The sequence below is a fragment of the Didymella exigua genome, assembly GCF_010094145.1.
Source record: "Didymella exigua CBS 183.55 unplaced genomic scaffold M421scaffold_43, whole genome shotgun sequence".
In the NCBI taxonomy this organism is placed as follows: domain Eukaryota; kingdom Fungi; phylum Ascomycota; class Dothideomycetes; order Pleosporales; family Didymellaceae; genus Didymella; species Didymella exigua.
The window spans coordinates 252,614-271,550 of record NW_022984817.1 but is presented as its reverse complement, the minus strand read 5'-3'; the positions used below and the strand labels follow the sequence as shown (position 1 = coordinate 271,550).

At 45.0% G+C, this 18,937-nt stretch overlaps 4 protein-coding genes and 1 pseudogene across 5 annotated transcripts; 2 read left to right on the top strand and 3 right to left on the bottom strand.

The window, feature by feature from the left end:
- Window positions 1-3,381: 3,381 nt before the first annotated feature.
- Window positions 3,382-4,095, top strand: M421DRAFT_73643 (DDE-domain-containing protein; the record flags this gene model as incomplete). Its single annotated transcript, XM_033596977.1, has 2 exons — window positions 3,382-3,652; window positions 3,764-4,095. 2 exons carry the CDS (start codon window positions 3,382-3,384, stop codon window positions 4,093-4,095), a joined length of 603 nt encoding a protein of 200 aa, XP_033444310.1.
- Window positions 4,096-7,424: 3,329 nt separating this feature from the next.
- On the bottom strand, window positions 7,425-7,778 carry M421DRAFT_404443 (annotated as a pseudogene; the record flags this gene model as incomplete). The annotated part of the gene is made up of 2 exons: window positions 7,425-7,700; window positions 7,753-7,778. Coding segments are annotated over 2 exons (218 nt in total), but the record flags the coding sequence as incomplete, so codon positions are not given.
- Window positions 7,779-7,805: 27 nt separating this feature from the next.
- Window positions 7,806-9,707, top strand: M421DRAFT_73676 (uncharacterized protein; the record flags this gene model as incomplete). The annotated part of the gene is made up of 3 exons (XM_033596979.1): window positions 7,806-7,924; window positions 9,261-9,264; window positions 9,597-9,707. Coding segments are annotated over 3 exons (234 nt in total), but the record flags the coding sequence as incomplete, so codon positions are not given.
- A 1,584-nt stretch (window positions 9,708-11,291) lies between these two features.
- On the bottom strand, window positions 11,292-12,348 carry M421DRAFT_404427 (uncharacterized protein; the record flags this gene model as incomplete). The annotated part of the gene is made up of 5 exons (XM_033590275.1): window positions 11,292-11,533; window positions 11,647-11,664; window positions 11,868-11,976; window positions 12,107-12,136; window positions 12,214-12,348. 5 exons carry the CDS (start codon window positions 12,346-12,348, stop codon window positions 11,352-11,354), a joined length of 474 nt encoding a protein of 157 aa, XP_033444308.1. The 3' UTR covers window positions 11,292-11,351.
- Window positions 12,349-15,082: 2,734 nt separating this feature from the next.
- Window positions 15,083-17,346, bottom strand: M421DRAFT_425235 (uncharacterized protein). Its single transcript, XM_033594015.1, has 3 exons — window positions 16,728-17,346; window positions 16,608-16,679; window positions 15,083-16,554 (listed from the first exon to the last, which is right to left on the bottom strand). Exons 1-3 carry the CDS (start codon window positions 17,052-17,054, stop codon window positions 15,520-15,522), a joined length of 1,434 nt encoding a protein of 477 aa, XP_033444307.1. The 5' UTR covers window positions 17,055-17,346; the 3' UTR covers window positions 15,083-15,519.
- Between the last annotated feature and the right edge of the window lie 1,591 nt (window positions 17,347-18,937).

Below are 18,937 nucleotides of genomic sequence, written 5' to 3'. Positions count from 1 at the left end.
GGCCGTCACCGGCTGGGACGAGTTTTTCTGTATAATGTAACGACGCAGGCAAGAAGAGAGATATCCGGAATAGGTGTGAATCCGCTACGAGGCATATGGGAGTGCTGGGATAATAAGAACACCAGGATATATTCTCTACACCTATAGGTCTTGTACGAAAGGATACAGAAAAACTACTCTACAATGCTACAGTCCCTTGCTCCTTATATATGAGGGTTCGGTGGCAGTTCGGTGTGAGCTCATGCCATGCGACAAGGGCCATGGTCATGAGTCGCTAGAACCGTATCCTAGTGGTATCGGGTCACTGTTCGTAGAGCGTTGTTACAGATGTAGTTCTAGCTAGTAGAGAATACTAAAGCTAAGTATAGTATACAAGATAAAGACACCTAAAACTTTAATAAGTCTAGCTTTATAATAGGTGTTATATTAACAGGAGCTATTGTTACAGGCTCTAAGCATTAAGAGAGACTAAAGGCAGTGCAGCAGGGCAACTAAGAGTAGACTAGTATTTTCCAAGGCATCTGCGCAAAGGGCTGGTCTATCCCACCCTTTATTATCTTCTCTAGCAAGCACTACCTCTCTACCTAGTACAAGGGGCCTATTATACCTAATAACTAGGTTTTTAATGTCTCTAACAATAGCTAGACTAATAATAAGCTTAGGGTTAAGTAGTTAAAGCACTTTTATAAGCATATAAAGGCGCGCACTGTTAGCAGCTATTAGCTGCTTATTCTAGACAGCCACAAGAGCCACAACTCAGTCAAATTCCACTAGTACTGTGAGGAGCACAAGATTATCCTATCTTCTATATTAACAAAGAAGGCTTCCTTCTAGCCTTTAGAGACGCGTTTTTTAACATATTAATGTATAAGAACTGTAAAAAGGCCTTTAAGGCATTAGGACTAGTCCCTATTAATGCGCAGGCAGTCCCTAATTAGCTTAAAGTGCAATTTTTTACCCCTCTATTAATACCTCTACTAGAAACACTATAGCAATCTAAAACCCTAAGTAATACCCACAAATTTAGGTCATAATTAAAGCTTATAAGTAAGCGCTTTGTATAGTTACTAATATCTACTTAGGAGGTGTTCTTAAAGCTTATTAAAGGGGCTAAAGAGATGCTAAATAAAAATATACTTATTAAGGCTTATGTACAGGAGCTTGAAGAGCAACTAGCAGAGATAATAAAGCGCAAGACTTAAAAAAGAAAGTAGATCTAGCATAGGGGCACAGTAGAGTATAGTAAAGCAGCATTATTAGTAGCTAGAAGCGGGGCTGCAGCTCATACAGTGTTAAAGAAAGCGCGTGGTAGTAGTAGTTAAGAAAGAGCACAGCTAGGTCAACAGCACTGTGGCAACTATAGGAAGACTAGGCACAACACTCATACGTGCTAGAAAGATGCAGAAGAAGAGTCTACATCTGATGCAAGTGCGTTGTACGCAGGTTCTGCAGCAAGTAGTAAGTAGTTGCTTGTCCCGTACATGTAACGACTATGCACGAACACGACAAGTGGCATAGCGCTCATAGCAGCTAGAGGCAAAGCTAGCTGGCTAGCACTATTATTGTCTATATATATTATACTACGCAACGAATACTTGCTAAAGTATTCTTGTGCTTACCTTTTGGTAAAGACAGGGAAGTTACGTAGTATTGATTTCGAGGGCAGGGCGCCTACTCTGTTACAGTACATGGTGTTCACAATGCCAAGAAAAAGTATCCAGCTCAGTGGTGTGTCCAGCTTGGTGGTGCTTTACGTTAAATAGACAATATTGTGACGACTATGCACGAACACGACACGTGGCATAGCGCTTATAGCAGCTAGAGGCAAAGCTAGCTGGCTGGCACTATAATTGTCTATAACGTACTCTATTACCAAGCCAGTCATATCACCAAACTAGTAAAAATCTACCAAGACTAACACAACTCCGCACTTCACAGTATGTCTTAACAACATCACGACTTATTGCTTCAAAACAAAAGGAGACTGCAGCTTGCTCTCTAGGCCTATAATACTAGACAGTTTTAGAGCCATTAGGCTGCTGCTGCTGCATTTAACGTTAACCAGCGCAGGCTCTCTAAACGCGCCAACAATACTCTTGTCAGATTCTCGTACTGTTGTCAGAGTATAAACTCGACGAGGTTGTGGGTAGTAAAAATTGTGTGTATTCTCTGTCCTGTCCATTTTGTGTCTCTCCTCTAATCTTATATACTCTTAACCCTGCCTTTCTGTTAATTATTAGCTAAGGCATTGTCTTAGTAGTCCTGAATTGCTTAGCTACCCCTCTTTTACATGCTTAGCGACCTTAATCTAGCGTGTTGCTTATCATTAGGCTTAGTCTGTGGTAGGCTGGCGGAATGGGTATACTCCAACGTCCTTCGTGGGTACCCCCCAAAACTTTGTCAATAATACATGGATTCTAGCAAAATAGGGCTTAAAAGAAAGAGAAAAACTACATCTACATTTCTGTAGTAGAGGGTTTTGTTATAACTATTAAACTGCACAAGCTAGAGGCTAGAAAAGGTCAAAAAAGGGGGGGTACCTAGCGAGCATACCTACATTGGGAAAAGTTTTTCAAAATCCGGCCTAGACTGGCCGTTGCTGACAGTCGTGGCATGGTCGTGCAACAGCTGTTTAACAGCCCTAACAGCCCTAATTTGCGCCTAATAGCCCTAATTTCACGCTAATGTTACTAATAGCTAAAACACTAAGTACCTATATTTAATAAACTTAAAATAATATTGCAACATTGTTGCATAGCTAACGTACTCTATCACCGAGCCGGTCATATCACCGAACCGGTCAAAATCTGCCAAGACCAACACAACTCCGCACTTCACAGTATGTCTCAACAACATCACGACCTATTGCTTCAACACGAAGGGAGACTGCAGCTTGCTCTCCAGGCCTACAATACCGGACAGTTTCAGAGCCATCAGGCTGCTGCTGCTGCATTCAACGTTAACCAACGCAGGCTCTCTGAACGCGCTAGCAATACTCCATTTCGACTCAACGTACGCGCAAACTGCCAGAAGCTCACTGCAACTAAAGAGCAAACGATTGTCTAATATATCCTTGACCTCAATTCGCAAGGATTTGCGCCTCAGCTGTGTGAGGTGGCAGATATGGCTGATAAACTGTTGGGTGTGCGTGGTGGGGAGCCTGTTGGTAAACTCTAGGCTACAAGATTTGTAACGCGTTTAGATTAGCTCAAGATAGTGTTTAACTAAGCAAAGGACAGACAGAGGATACTGCAGGAAGATCCTGAGGTAATTAACGCGTGGTTTATGCTAGTAGAGGGTACTAAGGCCAAGTATGGCATCCACAACAATGACGTGCACAACTTTGATAAGACTGGGTTCTAGATGGGCGTGATAGGGTCAATGAAGGTTGTCACAGGCGCTGAGAGACGCGCTCGACCTGAGCTTGTTCAGCCAGGCGATTGGGAGTGGGTTACAGTTATACAGAGCATCTGCGCTGCTGGATATGCGACCCCGCCTTTCATCATCTACAAAGGACGCATCCACATCTCTGCCTGGTACGAGGAGACGGATATACCACACAATTGGAAGCTCTCTGTCTCTGAGAACGGCTGGACGAACAACGCGCTTGGCCTTGAGTGGTTGAAGCATTTTGACGCGCATACAAGAGCGCGTTAGGTAGGGGGATACAGGCTACTTATCTTGGACGGCCATGAGAGCCACCTTAACCAGGATTTTAAGGACTATTGCCTAGATAACAAGATCCTTACTCTCTGTATGCCAGCTCACTCGTCACACATCCTCCAGCTGCTTGACGTGGTCTGTTTCTCGCCGTTGAAGCGCAAGTACTCCCAACGCGTCCAGGACTTGGCACGCCAACGCGTCTTCCACATCAACAAGGAAGGCTTCCTTCTAGCCTTTAGAGACGCGTTTCTTGACGTGTTTACAAAGGCCAACTGTCAGAAGGCCTTTAAGGCATCAGGGCTAGTCCCTACCAACGCGCAGGTAGTGTTAGATCGCCTTGAGGTGCGACACTGTACCCCACCAGCACCCCCTCTACCAGAGACACTGTGGCAGTCAAGGACTCTAAGCAATACACACGAGTTTGGGTCTTAGTCAAAGCTTGTACATGACTCCTTTACTCGGTCACCAGTTACAGCCTAGGCTGGCTTCTCTCAGCTTATCAAAGGTAGTGAATTAATGCTGCACCAAAACGCGCTGCAAGCTGCTCGCATTACTGAGCTTGAAGAGCAATTAGCAGTCATGACTAGGAGAAAGTCGCGCAAGCGAAAGCAAATTCAGCATGGCGGCACACTTGAGTATGGCCCAGCAGCATCACGGGTAGCTGCTGAGGTGTCTGTAGCAGCTCAGCCATCAAAGAAGACTCGTGGTGCAGGTACTCAAGAAAGGACCCAGTTAGCCCAACGGCGCTGTGGAAACTGTGGAGGCACAGGGCACAACGCTCGAACGTGTTAGAAAGATACAGAAGAAGATTCTGAATCTGATGAAAGCACGCAGTACGCTGGATCACTGTTTAATAGCGAGTAATTCAAGTTGCCGCAACATAAGTTGGGCGCGCTAAGAGATTTTGACCGGTTCGGTGATATGACCGGCTCGGTGATAGAGTACGTTACCCTTAGTTCTGCTAGTACTAGTATTAAATATTTAAAAATTACAAAATTTTATGCACAGATAGAGCGAAATTGTAGCTTCAAAATAAGTAAAAAAATATTATTGTAGGCCTACTACAACGCGAGTTATAGAGTGTTGAAGGTTTGTTTGTTAAAGGTTTGTGTTTTGAAGTTGCGACAGCACACCATGGCAGCTGCAGCTGCGCCAGCACACAACACATCAGCTGCAGCTGCAACAGCACACGACGTAGCAGCTGCAACAGCACACAACAAAGCACCTGCTAACAAGCACACACTGCGGAATAGGCAGGCGTAGGCGTAGAATTCTTAGTTTACCTACTATTCTTGAATAATATTCTTGTATTTTCTAACATTTAGGCTGCTAGAGCCCTAGTAAAAAATCTTAACTTAGTGTCTTAGCAAGGAATATTAAGCTTAAAACCTTCTACGCTTAATAACTATTCTATTAATAGGCCTATAATATTATTTAATAGCTTATTTTAAAGAGGAGACTTAGTAGTATATTAATATAATAAAAGTATAGTTTATTAAGTAGAGCTACTATTGTAGCAGGATTAGGAGTTATTATAGCTATTGTAGCTGTTAGGACTGTTAGAGCTGTTAGCTTGAAATTAGCTAGACATTAAATGCACATTAAATAACTATTATAGGCCTACAAGTCCTACTGTTGCCCACAGTACAATGCCACGATTTCCTAATTTCGACAACAGAAAAACTTTTCCCAATGTATTAATAGGTATACTTTGCTAGGTAGTGTTAATAACTTAGCTAATACTAGGCGGAATGAGCTAATTCTTTTTTTATTAGAAGGCGCAATACTAGGCGCTTCTATCAAATAATAGATTATGTAAGCGTATCTCTGCTAGTTAAGAAGCTATAAGCCAAAACGTAAAAAAGCATACCCTACCCATCCGCCAGCCTAGTCTGTGGGCCCCTGCCGTGCTTGGTGAACTTGGCTGAGACCTCTGAGTGATGTCTCTGTACAGATCCGGCCCTGCCAACCTTTCCTCAGTAACCCAATATCTGACAACTCTATTTTATCGTAACGTACGCGCAAACTGCTAGAAGCTTACTACAACTAAAGAGTAGACAATTGTCTAATATATCCTTAATCTTAATTTACAAGGGTTTGCGCCTTAGCTGTGTAAGGTAGTAGATATAGCTAATAAACTGCTTGGTGTGCGTAGTAGGAAGCCTATTAGTAAACTCTAGGCTACAAGATTTAACGTACTCCACAAGCGAGTGGCTCACACAAGCGAGTGGCTCACTTTTGCCAAGACCACACCAAACTTCACTATACCTACAATGCCTTAACGTAACAACACAATTAAACCCTTAAAGGAAGCAGGAATACAGCTTGCTCTTTAGGCTATCTATTAAGACGCGACACTCTCTTAGCAACGCGCTGCAGCCATCTACAACGTGTCTTAAAGGACACTTAGTTACTAACTTACTAGAACCTCTCTATAACATGATTGCAAGCCTAATATAATTAAGATAACTAGCACTAAAGAGGAGGTAATTATCTAGCACGTGTTAAGGCTAGATAAGCAAGGATTCTTACCCTAACTCACTAATATAGAGGGTATAGCTAATTCTCTGCTTACTAAGCGCTACTAGACCCCTGTTAGTAAGAACTAGGCTGCTAACTTTGTTAAACATTAGCTAGAGCTTAAAGTTAAGTTTAATTATAAGTATAACTATAAGAGAGTGCTGTGTAAGGATCCTAAGGTTATTAGTAACTAGTTCTAGCTTATAGAGAATACTAAAGCTAAGTATAGTATCCTAGATAAAGACACCTACAACTTTAATAAATATAGCTTTATAATAGGTGTTATATCTACTAGTGCTGTTGTTACAGGCTCTAAGCGTTAAGGGAGACTAAAGACAGTGCAGTAGGGCAACTAAGAGTAGACTAGCATTATCTAAGGCATCTGCGCAAAGGGCTAGTCTATCCTACCCTTTATTATCCTCTCTAGCAAGCACCACCTCTTAGCCTAGTATAAGGAGCCTAGTATACCTAATAACTAGGTTATTTATGTCTCTAATAATAGCTAGACTAATAATAAGCTTAGAGTTAAGTAGTTAAAGCACTTTAATAAGCATACAAAGGCACGCACTGTTAGTAGCTACTAACTGCTTATTCTAGACAGCTATAAGAGCTACAACTTAGTTAAATTCTACTAGTACTGTAAGGAGTACAAGATTATTACTCTATGTATGCCCCTACACTTATCCTATCTGCTACAGCCACTTGACGTGGGTTGTTTCTCCCTATTAAAGAAGGCCTATGGCTGCTAAGCTGAGCAGCTGATGCGGAGCAAGATTACTTGCATCACTAAACTTAAGTTCTTCCTGTGCTTTAAAGCTGCTTTTAATGCTTTAATTACTAAGAGCAACATCTAGGGAGGATTTAGAGGCACTAGCCTAGTCCTGTTTAACCTAGAGGCTGTAATATTAAAGCTTGAAGTACAGCTTTGCACGCTAATGCTACCTATTATAGACAACAGCATGTAGGAGTCTAAGACACTAAGCAACACCCTAGAATTTAGGTCTTAATTAAAGCTAATTTAAGAGAGGATCTAGAGACACGCTAATAGCTTACTAATATTAATAGTTAACGCCCTTAATTAGCTTACTAAAGGCGTAGAGCTAATAGCACATTTACTAGTTTTAGTGTGTAACTAGGTTGCTAACCTTTAGGTAGCTAACAAGGCTGCTACACGCTGTAAATTACACAAAAGAAAGCAATTACAGCAAGATAGGGTATTAACCTTTGCTAAGGGAGTGTAGCTAACTACTCTAAAGGAGTTTAAGGCCTATAGTAATAGGAAGAAGGTAAAGAAGAGAGGAGGTGCTAATAGCAGCACTTAGTTATTAAGACACTATAGCATGTGTAGCAAGGCAGGGCACAATAGGACAATGTGTAAGAAAGATGCGCAAAGTACTGTAGATTAGTGCAATATACTGTGTAGTACATAATATTGTTGTTGTGTGCTGTAATGTTGTAAAGTAGTTGTAGTGTTGGTGTAGTCTTGGCAAAAGTGAGCCACTCGCTTGTGTGAGCCACTCGCTTGTGTGAGCCACTCGCTTGTGTGAGCCACTCGCTTGTGTGAGCCACTCGCTTGTGGAGTACGTTACTCCTAACGTGTTTAAGACTTAGCACACTAACATGTCTTCTATATTAATACAGAAGGCTTCCTACTAGCCTTTAAGGATATATTCCTTAATATATTTATAAAGGCTAACTACTTAAAGGCCTTAAAGGTATTAGGGCTTATTCCTACTAACGCGTAGGTAGTGTTATTGTCAGATAAGAGCGAGCGGCGAGAGGTCGGATCTGCGCAATCGAGCAGGGACCTGTCGTGCAGCCAATCAGCAGTTGCTAGGTTGATTAAGCGAGACCTGGCAACTCCTGATTGGCCCGCACACCGGCGGCCGCGAACAGCGCTAATTCCCCCCCCACTTCAATCCTGTAGCAACCAGCACGACGCCACGGCGGAGACACCATTGCCACAATCATCAATATATCATCATACCACCTAAGATCTTGTTAAGCACATACTCTGGCTCACAGTACGAGCATCTGACAGTTATATTGCCTTAAAGTGCAGCTGCATACCCTACTAGCAGTACCTCTACCTAAAATACTGTAGTTATCTAAGACGCTAAGCAATATACACAAGTTTAGGTCTTAATCTAAGCTTGTAAGTAACTCCTAATAATTACTAACTTAAGGATAACATAGATTATCACCAAGCCGGCCATATCACCAAACTAGCCACTTTCTCTTGGCACGACCACCTTTTACCCTAACACAACATGCCTCAACAACAACAACTTCAGAATACTACTAGAGAAGGCAGAGGTATCCTTGCTATCTAGGCCTTCTATGCTAGCCAATTTCGCAGTATCTGCAGCGCTGCTAGAGCGTTGAACGTACCTTATTAGCAGGTCTCTAATTGCCTTTGCAATATCACGTTTTAACTAGACGTACGCGCTAATTACTAGAAACTTACTATACTAGAGGAGCAGACAATTGTCTAGTATATACTTAACCTTAATTTGCAAGGATTTGCGCCCCAGCTATGTGAGGTGGCAGATATAGCTAATAAGATACTTAGTGTGCGTGGTGAAGAGCCTGTTAGCAAACTATAGGCTAGCAGGCTTGTAACGCGTTTAGACAAGCTTAAAATATCCTTTAATTAAGCTAAGGATAGACAGAGGATACTACAGGAAGATCCTAAGATAATTAGCACGTAGTTTAAGCTAGTAGAGGATACTTAAGTTAAGTATAGTGTTTGCAACAATAACGTGTATAACTTTAATAAAACTAGGTTCTAGATAGGCGTTGCTTTGTCTTTAAAGGTTGTAACAGGCTTAGAGAGACGTGCTCGGCCAGAGCTTGTTCAGCTAGGTGATCGCGAGTAGGTTACCGTTATCCAGAGCATCTGCGCCGCTGGGTATGCAACCCCGCCTTTCATCATCTACAAAGGACGCGTCCACATCTCTGCCTAGTATAAGGAGACAGATATACCCTATAATTAGAAGCTCTTAGTCTCTAAGAATAGTTAGATAAACAACACGCTTAGCCTTAAGTAGTTAAAGCACTTTAACATGTATATAAAGACGTGTTAGGTAGGAGTATATAGGTTGCTTATCTTAGACAGCTATAAGAGCTATCTTAACTAGGAGTTTAAGGACTATTACCTAGAGAACTAAATTCTTACTCTCTATATACTACCTTACTTGTCACACATCCTCTAGCTACTTAACATAGTCTGTTTCTTGCTATTAAAGCGTAAGTACTCCTAATATATTTAAGACTTAGTACGCTAATACATCTTCTATATTAATAAGGAAGGCTTCCTACTAGCCTTTAGGGACGTGTTCCTTAATATATTTACAAAGGTTAACTACTAAAAGGCCTTTAAGGTATTAGGGCTTGTTCCTACTAATATATAGGTAGTGTTAGATTACCTTAAAGTGCAGCTGCATACCCTACTAGCAGTACCTCTACCTAAAACACTGTGGCAATCTAAGACGCTAAGCAATACACACAAGTTTAGGTCTTAATCTAAGCTTATAAGCAACTCCTTCTAACAATTGCTAAGTGTAGCGCAAGAGGGGTTCTTAAAGCTTGTAAAAGGGGCTGAAGAGATGCTGCACAAAAACGTCCTTATCAAGGCCCGCGTGCGAGAGCTTAAAGAGCAATTAGCAGTAATAACTAAGAGAAAATCGCGTAAGAGAAAGCAGATTCAGCATGGTGGCACACTTGAGTATGGCCCAGCAGCATCGCGGGTAGCTGCTAAGGCGTGTGTAGCAGCTTAGCCATCTAAGAAGACTTAGGGTAGAGGTGGTTAACTAGGAGCTTAGTTAACTGTTTAGCGCTGTAGGAACTGCAGCAAAACTAGACATAATGCACAAACGTGCTAGGAGGGTGCAGAAATATCTTCTAAATCTAATGCAAGCACGCAGTATACTAGGTCACTGTTTAATAGCAAGTAGTTGTAGTTGCAGTAACTTGTCTTAGTTGTGCTAAGAGAAAGTGGCTGGTTTAGTGATATGGCCGGCTCGGTGATAATCTACGTTAGTGTAAGAAGGGTTCTTAAAGCTTATAAAAAGGGGCTAAAGAGATGCTGTATAAAAATATCCTTATTAAGGCCTGCGTGTAAGAGCTTAAAGAGTAATTAGTAGTAATAACTAAGAGAAAATTGTGTAAGAGAAAGTAGATTAAGTATAGCAGCACACTTAAGTATAGCCTAGCAGTATTGCAGGTAGCTACTAAGGCGTCTGTAGCAGCTTAGCTATCTAAGAAGACTTAGGGTAGAGGTAGTTAACTAGGAGCTTAATTAACTATTTAGCGCTGTAGGAACTATAGCAAGACTAGACACAATGCATAAACATAGTAGGAGGGTATAGAAATATCTTCTAAATCTAATACAAGCATATAGTTTACTAGGTTACTATTTAATAGCAAGTAGTTGTAGTTATAGTAACTTGTGTTAGTTATGCTAAGAGAAAATGGCTAGTTTGGTGATATGGCTGGCTTGGTGATAATCTACGTTACTTGCTCAAGTATTCTTGTGCTTACCTTTTGGTAGAAGCAGAGAAGTCACGAAGTATTGATTTTGAGGGCAGTGCGCCTACTCTGTTACATAAAGCAGTCTAACTAACTTAGCACTTTCCAACGCACTAACGTATTTTAATTTTTCTGCTCCAAAATTTCTTATTATCTCCCTTGTAGGTGGTGAGTCACGCTTGCAGAGTATGTCTATATACTTCACAAGCTTATTCTCTTGCGTAGTGTTGAGATGCTGCTGCTCTGCAGAGCCTTGCGCGCGCGACGCGCATACCCTACAGTGCTGGCGCAACAACTTTGATTAGTTGCAGCCATATCTTTTTGCAGTTTGAGCGTAAAGATGTGATTCGCCTGACTGCCATGGACCTAGGGCTTCAAAGGCTTTGTCTAATTCTGGCATGGCGTTAAGTAAATTAATACAGGATTTTAGTGGGTGAGCGTCGGTGTTGCTGAAAAGCGTGCACGAGCCGATGCCGTGCACGGGCTGATGAAACAATGTACCTAAGGGCAGCCTACGGAATACCGCGGTCTGTGCGCTCACACTCGCTGTTTCCGAAAGATCAAGCGGGCCGCATGACCTGAGATGCCGTTTCATACACTATTCAGAACTGCTTACGTTTTAGGCCAAGACAGCGCATTTACATACCTCCCGCCCTCAGTCGCTCAGCATTGACTGTCGCAAATGTTTTCCCGGCCATCGCGGTCATGGCGATGGCAACAACGTTCTCTTCAAGCTGCAGGCCCCAGGCACCAACAACGATTGGCTGTCGGGCATGGGGACTTAACTCGCAATTAATATCCGAACCATAATTACGAGAGACTACGCCATTCAAGGTTAGCTTTCGTCATTACGCGACAACAGCGCTCCGATCGCCCCCTAAGCTGCACAAACGTACGATGCCGCCGAAAATCCGTACCTTGGCAGAAACAGACCTTTGTCCTTGCCGATGGCTGTGAGCTATTCTCAAGTGCTGCAGTAAGGCGGCATTGCAGGCGCGTCGCCGCTGGGACCTTACAATAGCAAGATATCACCGACGCTCGCTGCTGCTTAGGATTCGTTACTACTTCGTACTAGTCGAAGGCAGTGTAGATTACTGGCGCTATAGCTGTACGCTTTTATGTTGTTCGTACTACTGTTACTTTGGGGTACATACCGTGGTGAAGGGCACCAGCACCCCGAGCGCTTAGTTGATGTGGCGCTGAGACAAGAGCCGAGATTTGTGTCAGATGTGGGAGTCCATGAGTTGGAGAGAGGTAGGCACGCTTCCAAAATGTCGCAGGTCTAGTCGTTGTGGCTTTTAGTTTTCAACAGAGTAAGTATCAAGTTATAGGGTAAACTAGGTTTTTTACTGCCAGGTATATTAGACTTTAACAGAAAAACTAGAGGACTTACAGGCTTTAACATCTCTACAGGAACCCTTACCTGCTGTACTTGCGTAGGGTCCCCTTTTCGTCAATTCGAGACTATCATGCCCGTGGTAGCTGAGGACGTCCTCTGACCATCATAACTACCTCTTCCATGTCGGTTAGGCTGATGGATGGTCTGCTCGGCCCATGAATGTTGTCTGTTTTACCGACAGTCGACTGATCTTGAAGTTTCCAAGCCGGAGCGCGAGCTCCGTACAACCTCAACATCACGCACAGTTTCAAGACTGCGATTATGTTTCAAACAAACGAAGCCTAGAGCAGCTGCGCCGCATCGTTTGTTGCACTTGTTGCTTATGTTCTAGTAGCATACCCCAGTAGTCAATGATCGGGGATGGTCCGCCTGGTCAAGACTCGACAGCAACTGCACCCTGTATTTTGAACAGAGATACTCAGGGGTTCGCGTCCTCCAGATGACCAAGGCGTCGTTACGAAAACTGAGCTTCAGACGACACTCCCAAATTCAGATCCACGTCGATCTACCATACAGCACAGTCGTAGGAATTGTTCAGCACTTGGATCTCCGTAGGACCAAGGCCAAGCAGATACTTGTGATTCTGGTAAACACCGGCTATCGAATACACGTTTGGGACAATCGCCTCCGGCCTGTCCGGATTACCTCGTCATAAACATGTAACCATTACATTCCAAGACTAGGCAGACTATCCTGGAGTTGATTGCCGTTTACTAGCGAAAGGCAGGCGTTTCTTCTCGTCAATAGTGAACGGGATCGCTGGAACTGTGACGATGAACGAGACATAGACTGTAACAGCAGAACAGATTTACGGGCAGTCTCGCCCGTGAGATGCGACATAAAGTTGCAGATCTTGTTGATGTGGTACATAGCGGGTGGTTATCGAATGAGCAGTTCGATATCTTCGGGTGAGAGACGGCGATGATGGACATAGAAGCGCGATATGTTCAGTCCGTTGGATGGATTGTGGGTTTTATCAACGCTTGGCCCGGTTCACATGCATAGTGAGTCATATACCAACGTAAGGTGTTTCATGCCGCAGGAACGTGTTGCACGTCCTCTGGTTGAGAGCGCACTACCGGTAGTTTACACCAGCGCGACCCGCTTTCCGGACGCGCCTTCCCCTCGCCGGTGGGGACGCGGAGACGAACACTCCCTCCCGAATCACAAGATGAGGGTCTGCTGTACTCGTGCATATCGTCATCGAAGTATAAATGACTTGCTGGCCCATGTCACCGATTCCCCCTGATCGTGAGCTTGGGTCCGCGAGTTGTGGGCTTGACTACAAAGCTGTGGGAGTGCCTGTGGCGCACTTCCCGCAGTACTGTCTCCATTGAGCTTATTTTCTGAGAAGCACCTTAGAACAACTCTGAAGCGCAACGCGATTCGTTGAATACCCGATGTGCTCTAACGAGGACATACACCTCGTTTTCGCGTACGATGCAAAACGACTATGGTTCGAGCCGTGGGGCCGAAATGCTCATGAAAGTTGCACGAGAGTACAAACCACTCGAACTGCCAATAGATTCAATTGTCGTTAATTTCTTCCATCGGCCCAAGCAGGGCGATTGGCGGTTTGAGGAGATGTACTGGCTTGATCCAGGTAAGCAAATACGACCAAATGTATCTTTTGGAGAGGACGGATGCAGATACCATGGTTAAATAGTTGCAGGGCATGGGGATTGAACTTATGGTTTCAATCTGGCCAAATTTCGATCGCAAATCTGAAAACTACAACGACATGCTGGAGAAGGGCTATCTGATTCGAACAGAGCGTGGCAAGCGCATCGCTATGATATTCCAGGGTGTTACTGTACACTTCGATCCCACCAACTCAGCGTCGCGGGATTATGTGTGGGGCAAGGCGAAGCATAACTACTATGCAAAGGGCATCAAGATTTTCTGGCTTGATGAGGCGGAGCCAGAGTGTAACGGTTGAGAGGAGAAGCAGATCACGTGTTGTTGGCGGTGGTCTGGTGCTACTTCCTCATGTTGTTGAGCACCTCTTACCTCAGCCGCATCACAAACACGTCATCAAAACAGACCCCGCAGCGAGCCTTGTAGAGCAAACGATACAAGCAGAACAAGAACACAGAACAACACAATACACTCGTTATATACATTTGCCCTTGATACCGCAACACAGAGTACACGGTCTACGGTTTTGGAAACTACTGATATCATCTTGTGTCAAATGTGGCGATCGGCAACATCTATCCATGGGAGTACTTACCTACGTTTTATGACGGCATGGCAGAGGAAGGCCAGACTGGTATCGTTAACCTTGTCCGACGTACCTGGGCAGGCAGTCAGAGGTACAGTACACTTGTTTGGAGTAGCGACATTGCTTCTCTTGAACCAGTCATCGGGACCAATGAGCGGCATATTTGTCCATGGGTATGGCCGGCAAATTCTGATTCACAACAGACATAGGCGATTTCCGTGGAAGTTATCCTAATGACCCGGAATTCCGAGAGCTATTTATCAGACGGTTCCAGTGGGGAGCGTTCTATCCAGTGGTAAGGCTACACGGCGATCGCGAGCCTAGGCAGGCAAAAGTCGGTACGACGGGAGGGGCGTCATGTCGCAGTGGTGCAGACAACAAACTCTGGTCATATCGGCCAGAGGTCTTTCAGATCTGCAAGAAGTACATGAGGTTCCGCGAAGAACTTCGCTCATACACACGGAAGCTCATGAGGGAGGCCCATGAGAAGGAGAGTCCAGTTATGCGGACACTCTTCTTCGACACGTGCTAGGAATTTGAGGAGTAGTATATGTATGGTGACAAATCTCGGTCCTGTCCTATTCACGTTGAAGGGTAGACCGAGACAGCTATCTACTTTCCCAAGCTAGTTGATGGAGGGAGGTGGAAGATGCTGTGGAGCGAAGACACTTTCGAAGGTTGAACCCAGGTTACAGTCGCATCTCCACTGCAGGATTTGCCTGTGTTTGTCAGGCAGTGGGTAGGTAGGTAATCTTGACGTGTCAAATACACGAGTCTAGCAATAACGATGGTCTCGAAGCCATAGACTGTGCAGATCATACCTAGTCCATCGATTACAGTCGTACTAAGGTCAGTTTTGTTATTACCATACCATGCTCTAAGCCCCTTGCCACTGTAAAGCCCGTAGATCACAACGCGTGTGACCGCCTTACCAAATCATCCGTAATTCTAATAGGAGATATGCAAGTCTGTGGTTCAGTAATGTTGGAACGAGCCGTTCGACTGGTAGAGCTGACTGTCTCGACGAGGAAAACCTGATGACATGCTTTTGGCTCCACTGCGGATGATAAGACAGATCTGACAGTTGGCGGCTGCAGGCTCAGCTTTCAGTACGGAGTCAGCATTTCTTGCGGTCGTGAATATTTCATAGTCATCAGATATTCGTTTATGCAGGTTCTGCAATCTACTGCGCCAACTGCAGCCCCCTCAAGCTGATCGCAACCCTGATCGTCGCTCCACTACCAACATCATACGCATCAGTGACAGTCAGATCCTGCCCATTTCGCACGTCCACGAATGGGATCTCCACCGAACCTGTCTCAGCCTCCTTGTTCAGCAAGCTAACCTTGAACGACTCGCCACTGTTGAGCACATCCGCTGTGATTGGGATTCTGAATGCCTGATCAAAGCTGGGGTTGAAGATGTCTATGCCAGGAGTGTACGTCTTTATCGCGGTACGAAACTCCTTGCCGCCCCATGAGACTTTGACGCTGGGCTGCAGTTCATCGCGCTGGCCCTGGAGGCCGAGTGCGCTGGCAACGAGGACCGTGGCGAGGCCACAGAGCTGACCTTTGCCTTGACTTTGCAATGCGGAAAGAGCTTGTGGTTCGCTGACGAAGTTAAAAAATTGGGCGTGCATTGTTACACGGGCATCGGTGTGCTCGCCCTTGTGAGCAAGTGCAATTTCTTTGGAGCCGCCACCAAGCAGGATCTCCTTGATGGAGATGGAGCCAATACCGATGTCATCGTCAGCACCAACATCGTCATCTTGGATATTGACGGTGATATTCTGCTCGAAGTCTGTGACTAGGAAGTCGTGGGTCTCGTTCCATTCGGGATCGTGGTCGTTCTTCTTCGTTGAGGTACGCCATTCTTCCTCTGCGCCGACGCTGATCTTGGCGTAGCAGTCAGGTACGTCCTTGACAAGTTTAGCTAGAAGACGCTTTGCACCGGTTTTCTTAGGGCCTGAGACGCCAATTGCTCGCTCGATAGTGAGTCGTACAACACCAAGGTGAGGTTGATATGTCTTGAAGTAATCATTTGAGTTGTCGAGCTTGACAAGAAAGCGGTTTGGCAGAACGACCATGCCACCAATGATGCTGAGAATGGTCTTGCGTATGGTCCCCGAAACGATGCCCAGGTCCGCAACATTGGCGGCATCGGTGAAGTCGAGTGACAGCTCTGGAGGGTTGATGAATGCGACTTGTGCAGCACCAATCTGGATCGTAGTTAGCTTGCAAGTTCATCAAATGGTCGGGAGAGTAGTCCTACGAGCGGGATGATGTTTGTCAATGGAGCGAGCAAGATCGATAATCTTCCCTTGAGATACACGTGCTCGATGCCCTATCATTGTTTAGTAAGGAGCAGTTGCAGGGCTACAGTCAAGCTTACGATCTTGGGGACCATGCTGCCGTCTAGCTCGATATCGCTCTTGCTTTCCCAGACAACGTCCATATCCAGCTTGATGCCCCCCATGGTGGTCTTGTGTACATCAACCGCACCTAGTCGCAGGGGTACAGGGCCAAGGTCCAGCTTCGTGAATCGCAGGTTCTTCAATGGCCCTGGGAGCGTGGAAGCCAGGATAGGCTCAACAATGTCTTTCACCATTTTGCAGCCGGCCACGTTGATGTTGGGCCATAGCTGCTCCACGATGTCGTTCAGAAAGCCTGCAGATTCGGTGCCGCCTGACGCAGTCAGGGTGTTGGCGAGACCTGACATGTTGTTCATATTTGCGTCTGTGCTGAAGGAGGGGGGAGTGTAAAGCTGTTCATAGAAGAAGCAGAATGAAGCAGTTCGAGACACGTTGGAAGCTGGGCAACTTATACGACCAAAGTGGACGCGAGTGGGGTAAAGCCATGGCTTATATAGATCTGCAGAAGATCGATCACAAGGGTAGAGAAGCAGCCTGAAAGAGCAATCTGGACACGACAAACAGGAGATAACGCGCTGTTTACGCCCATGACGCTAAAGGGGCTCCTCAGACGTCACTCGTGTGCAGAGTGGGTACGTTGGCAGACAGGCTTGACTAACACTAAAACGGGGTCTGGCCTGACGATTGGCTCATGGCTCCAACTCCGCAGGGCACCTCCGCCGCTGGAGTGCGGCACATTTGTCCCGTGCATCGGCACGAAGGGCTTCGCTGTATCGTGGATTAAATTGTCTGCACTCGGGTCCCCTTTGAAAGACAGTGCAGGTGAAGCATATTTTCCTCGCCAACTCATGTGCTTGTTACTGACAGTTTTGTTAATCGAACGTGTGGCTGAGTATGGCTATGGTGGCGGTGGTGGCGGTGGTGGCGGTGGTGGCTAGTGAAGTTGCAGTCCGAGATATGACTTCCCGTGCAGAAAGCCAAGTTCTATACTAGCTAGCTACATTATGAAAGGTATAACTTAGTGAGGCACTCAGTCAGGAAATGTACGAAGTGCTGTCATGAACGTCCATGTCGTGCAGTCAAAGTGTGAGTTTTGAACGTCACACACGCACATCGAATCACTTAGTCTGCGCGAATGGCACTGCCTATAAAAAGACCTGTTCACATCAAATCTAGTACTCTACATCAGATCTATAATTTGGTCCAATCTGCGCACGCCTCGCTAAACAACGACACTGCGTACTGTCTTGGTTGTTGGAGGATGACACCCATTTCAGCAATATCTCACGTCTCAAAATCAGTGTATAAACAAACACGGCTGTCTTCAAGGATCAACTCAGGAATACTAAATAAGAGACGTCAATGATTGGCTAAGATCTCACTCAATCTGCAGGCATCTTAAAAGCAACTCTTCTCTCTGGCTTTGCAACGTTGGTAGGAATTGAAGACAAGTTGAGAATTGAACATAAGATGAAAATTGAAGACAACATGGAAATATCGCCGTCATCACCATACCACGAACAAGACCCAAGTGGCCTTTCGTTCTTTATCGCGTTCTCGGGTAGTACCTAAATCTCGATATTTAATACTGCGCCATGAACGAGTGTTGTATCACTCGTATACCTATACCAGACATTGTCTTCTTTAGAGACACTATTTACTAGGGTTGTAAAGGTTATCCAGCTGTCAAAGAAGCACGAGACGCTGCAAAGCTGAGGAACTGCAGGCATGTTCATTTGCTAACAACCTGTCACAACTATGGCCTATTAGATGCCTGTCACTTCCTGACGATGTGATGATATGTCAGCACAGATTCTTCCTGTAGAAGGAATGCGCTTGTGCGAGAGCTGTGCGATGCGAATAAAGCGTAAGGCTGAGATATTGTGTGAATGACTTCCTCAGAAAGAGATCAGCTACTAACAGCGTATGACCCGTTCCGCGGCTGGACTTGATGAGGTAGTGGGATGCAGATGATCAAGCGCAGTCAAATGAACGACCGCAGTCCAAGAGGCCAATCAATTCGAAGAAAGCCAGACATAGTGGGGCCTTTACTGTGGTGTAGGCATCGTACATACTCCATCCACGATGTCACTACCGCTATAGTTATATGTATGTTACTCGTCCTCTCTGGTGCTGTTTGTAATGTACGTCTTTGTGACATTAGTCTTCATGCCTCCACCAGCTAGTAAGACGCACTGAGCACTGATTCGACTACAATCTTCACTTTTCG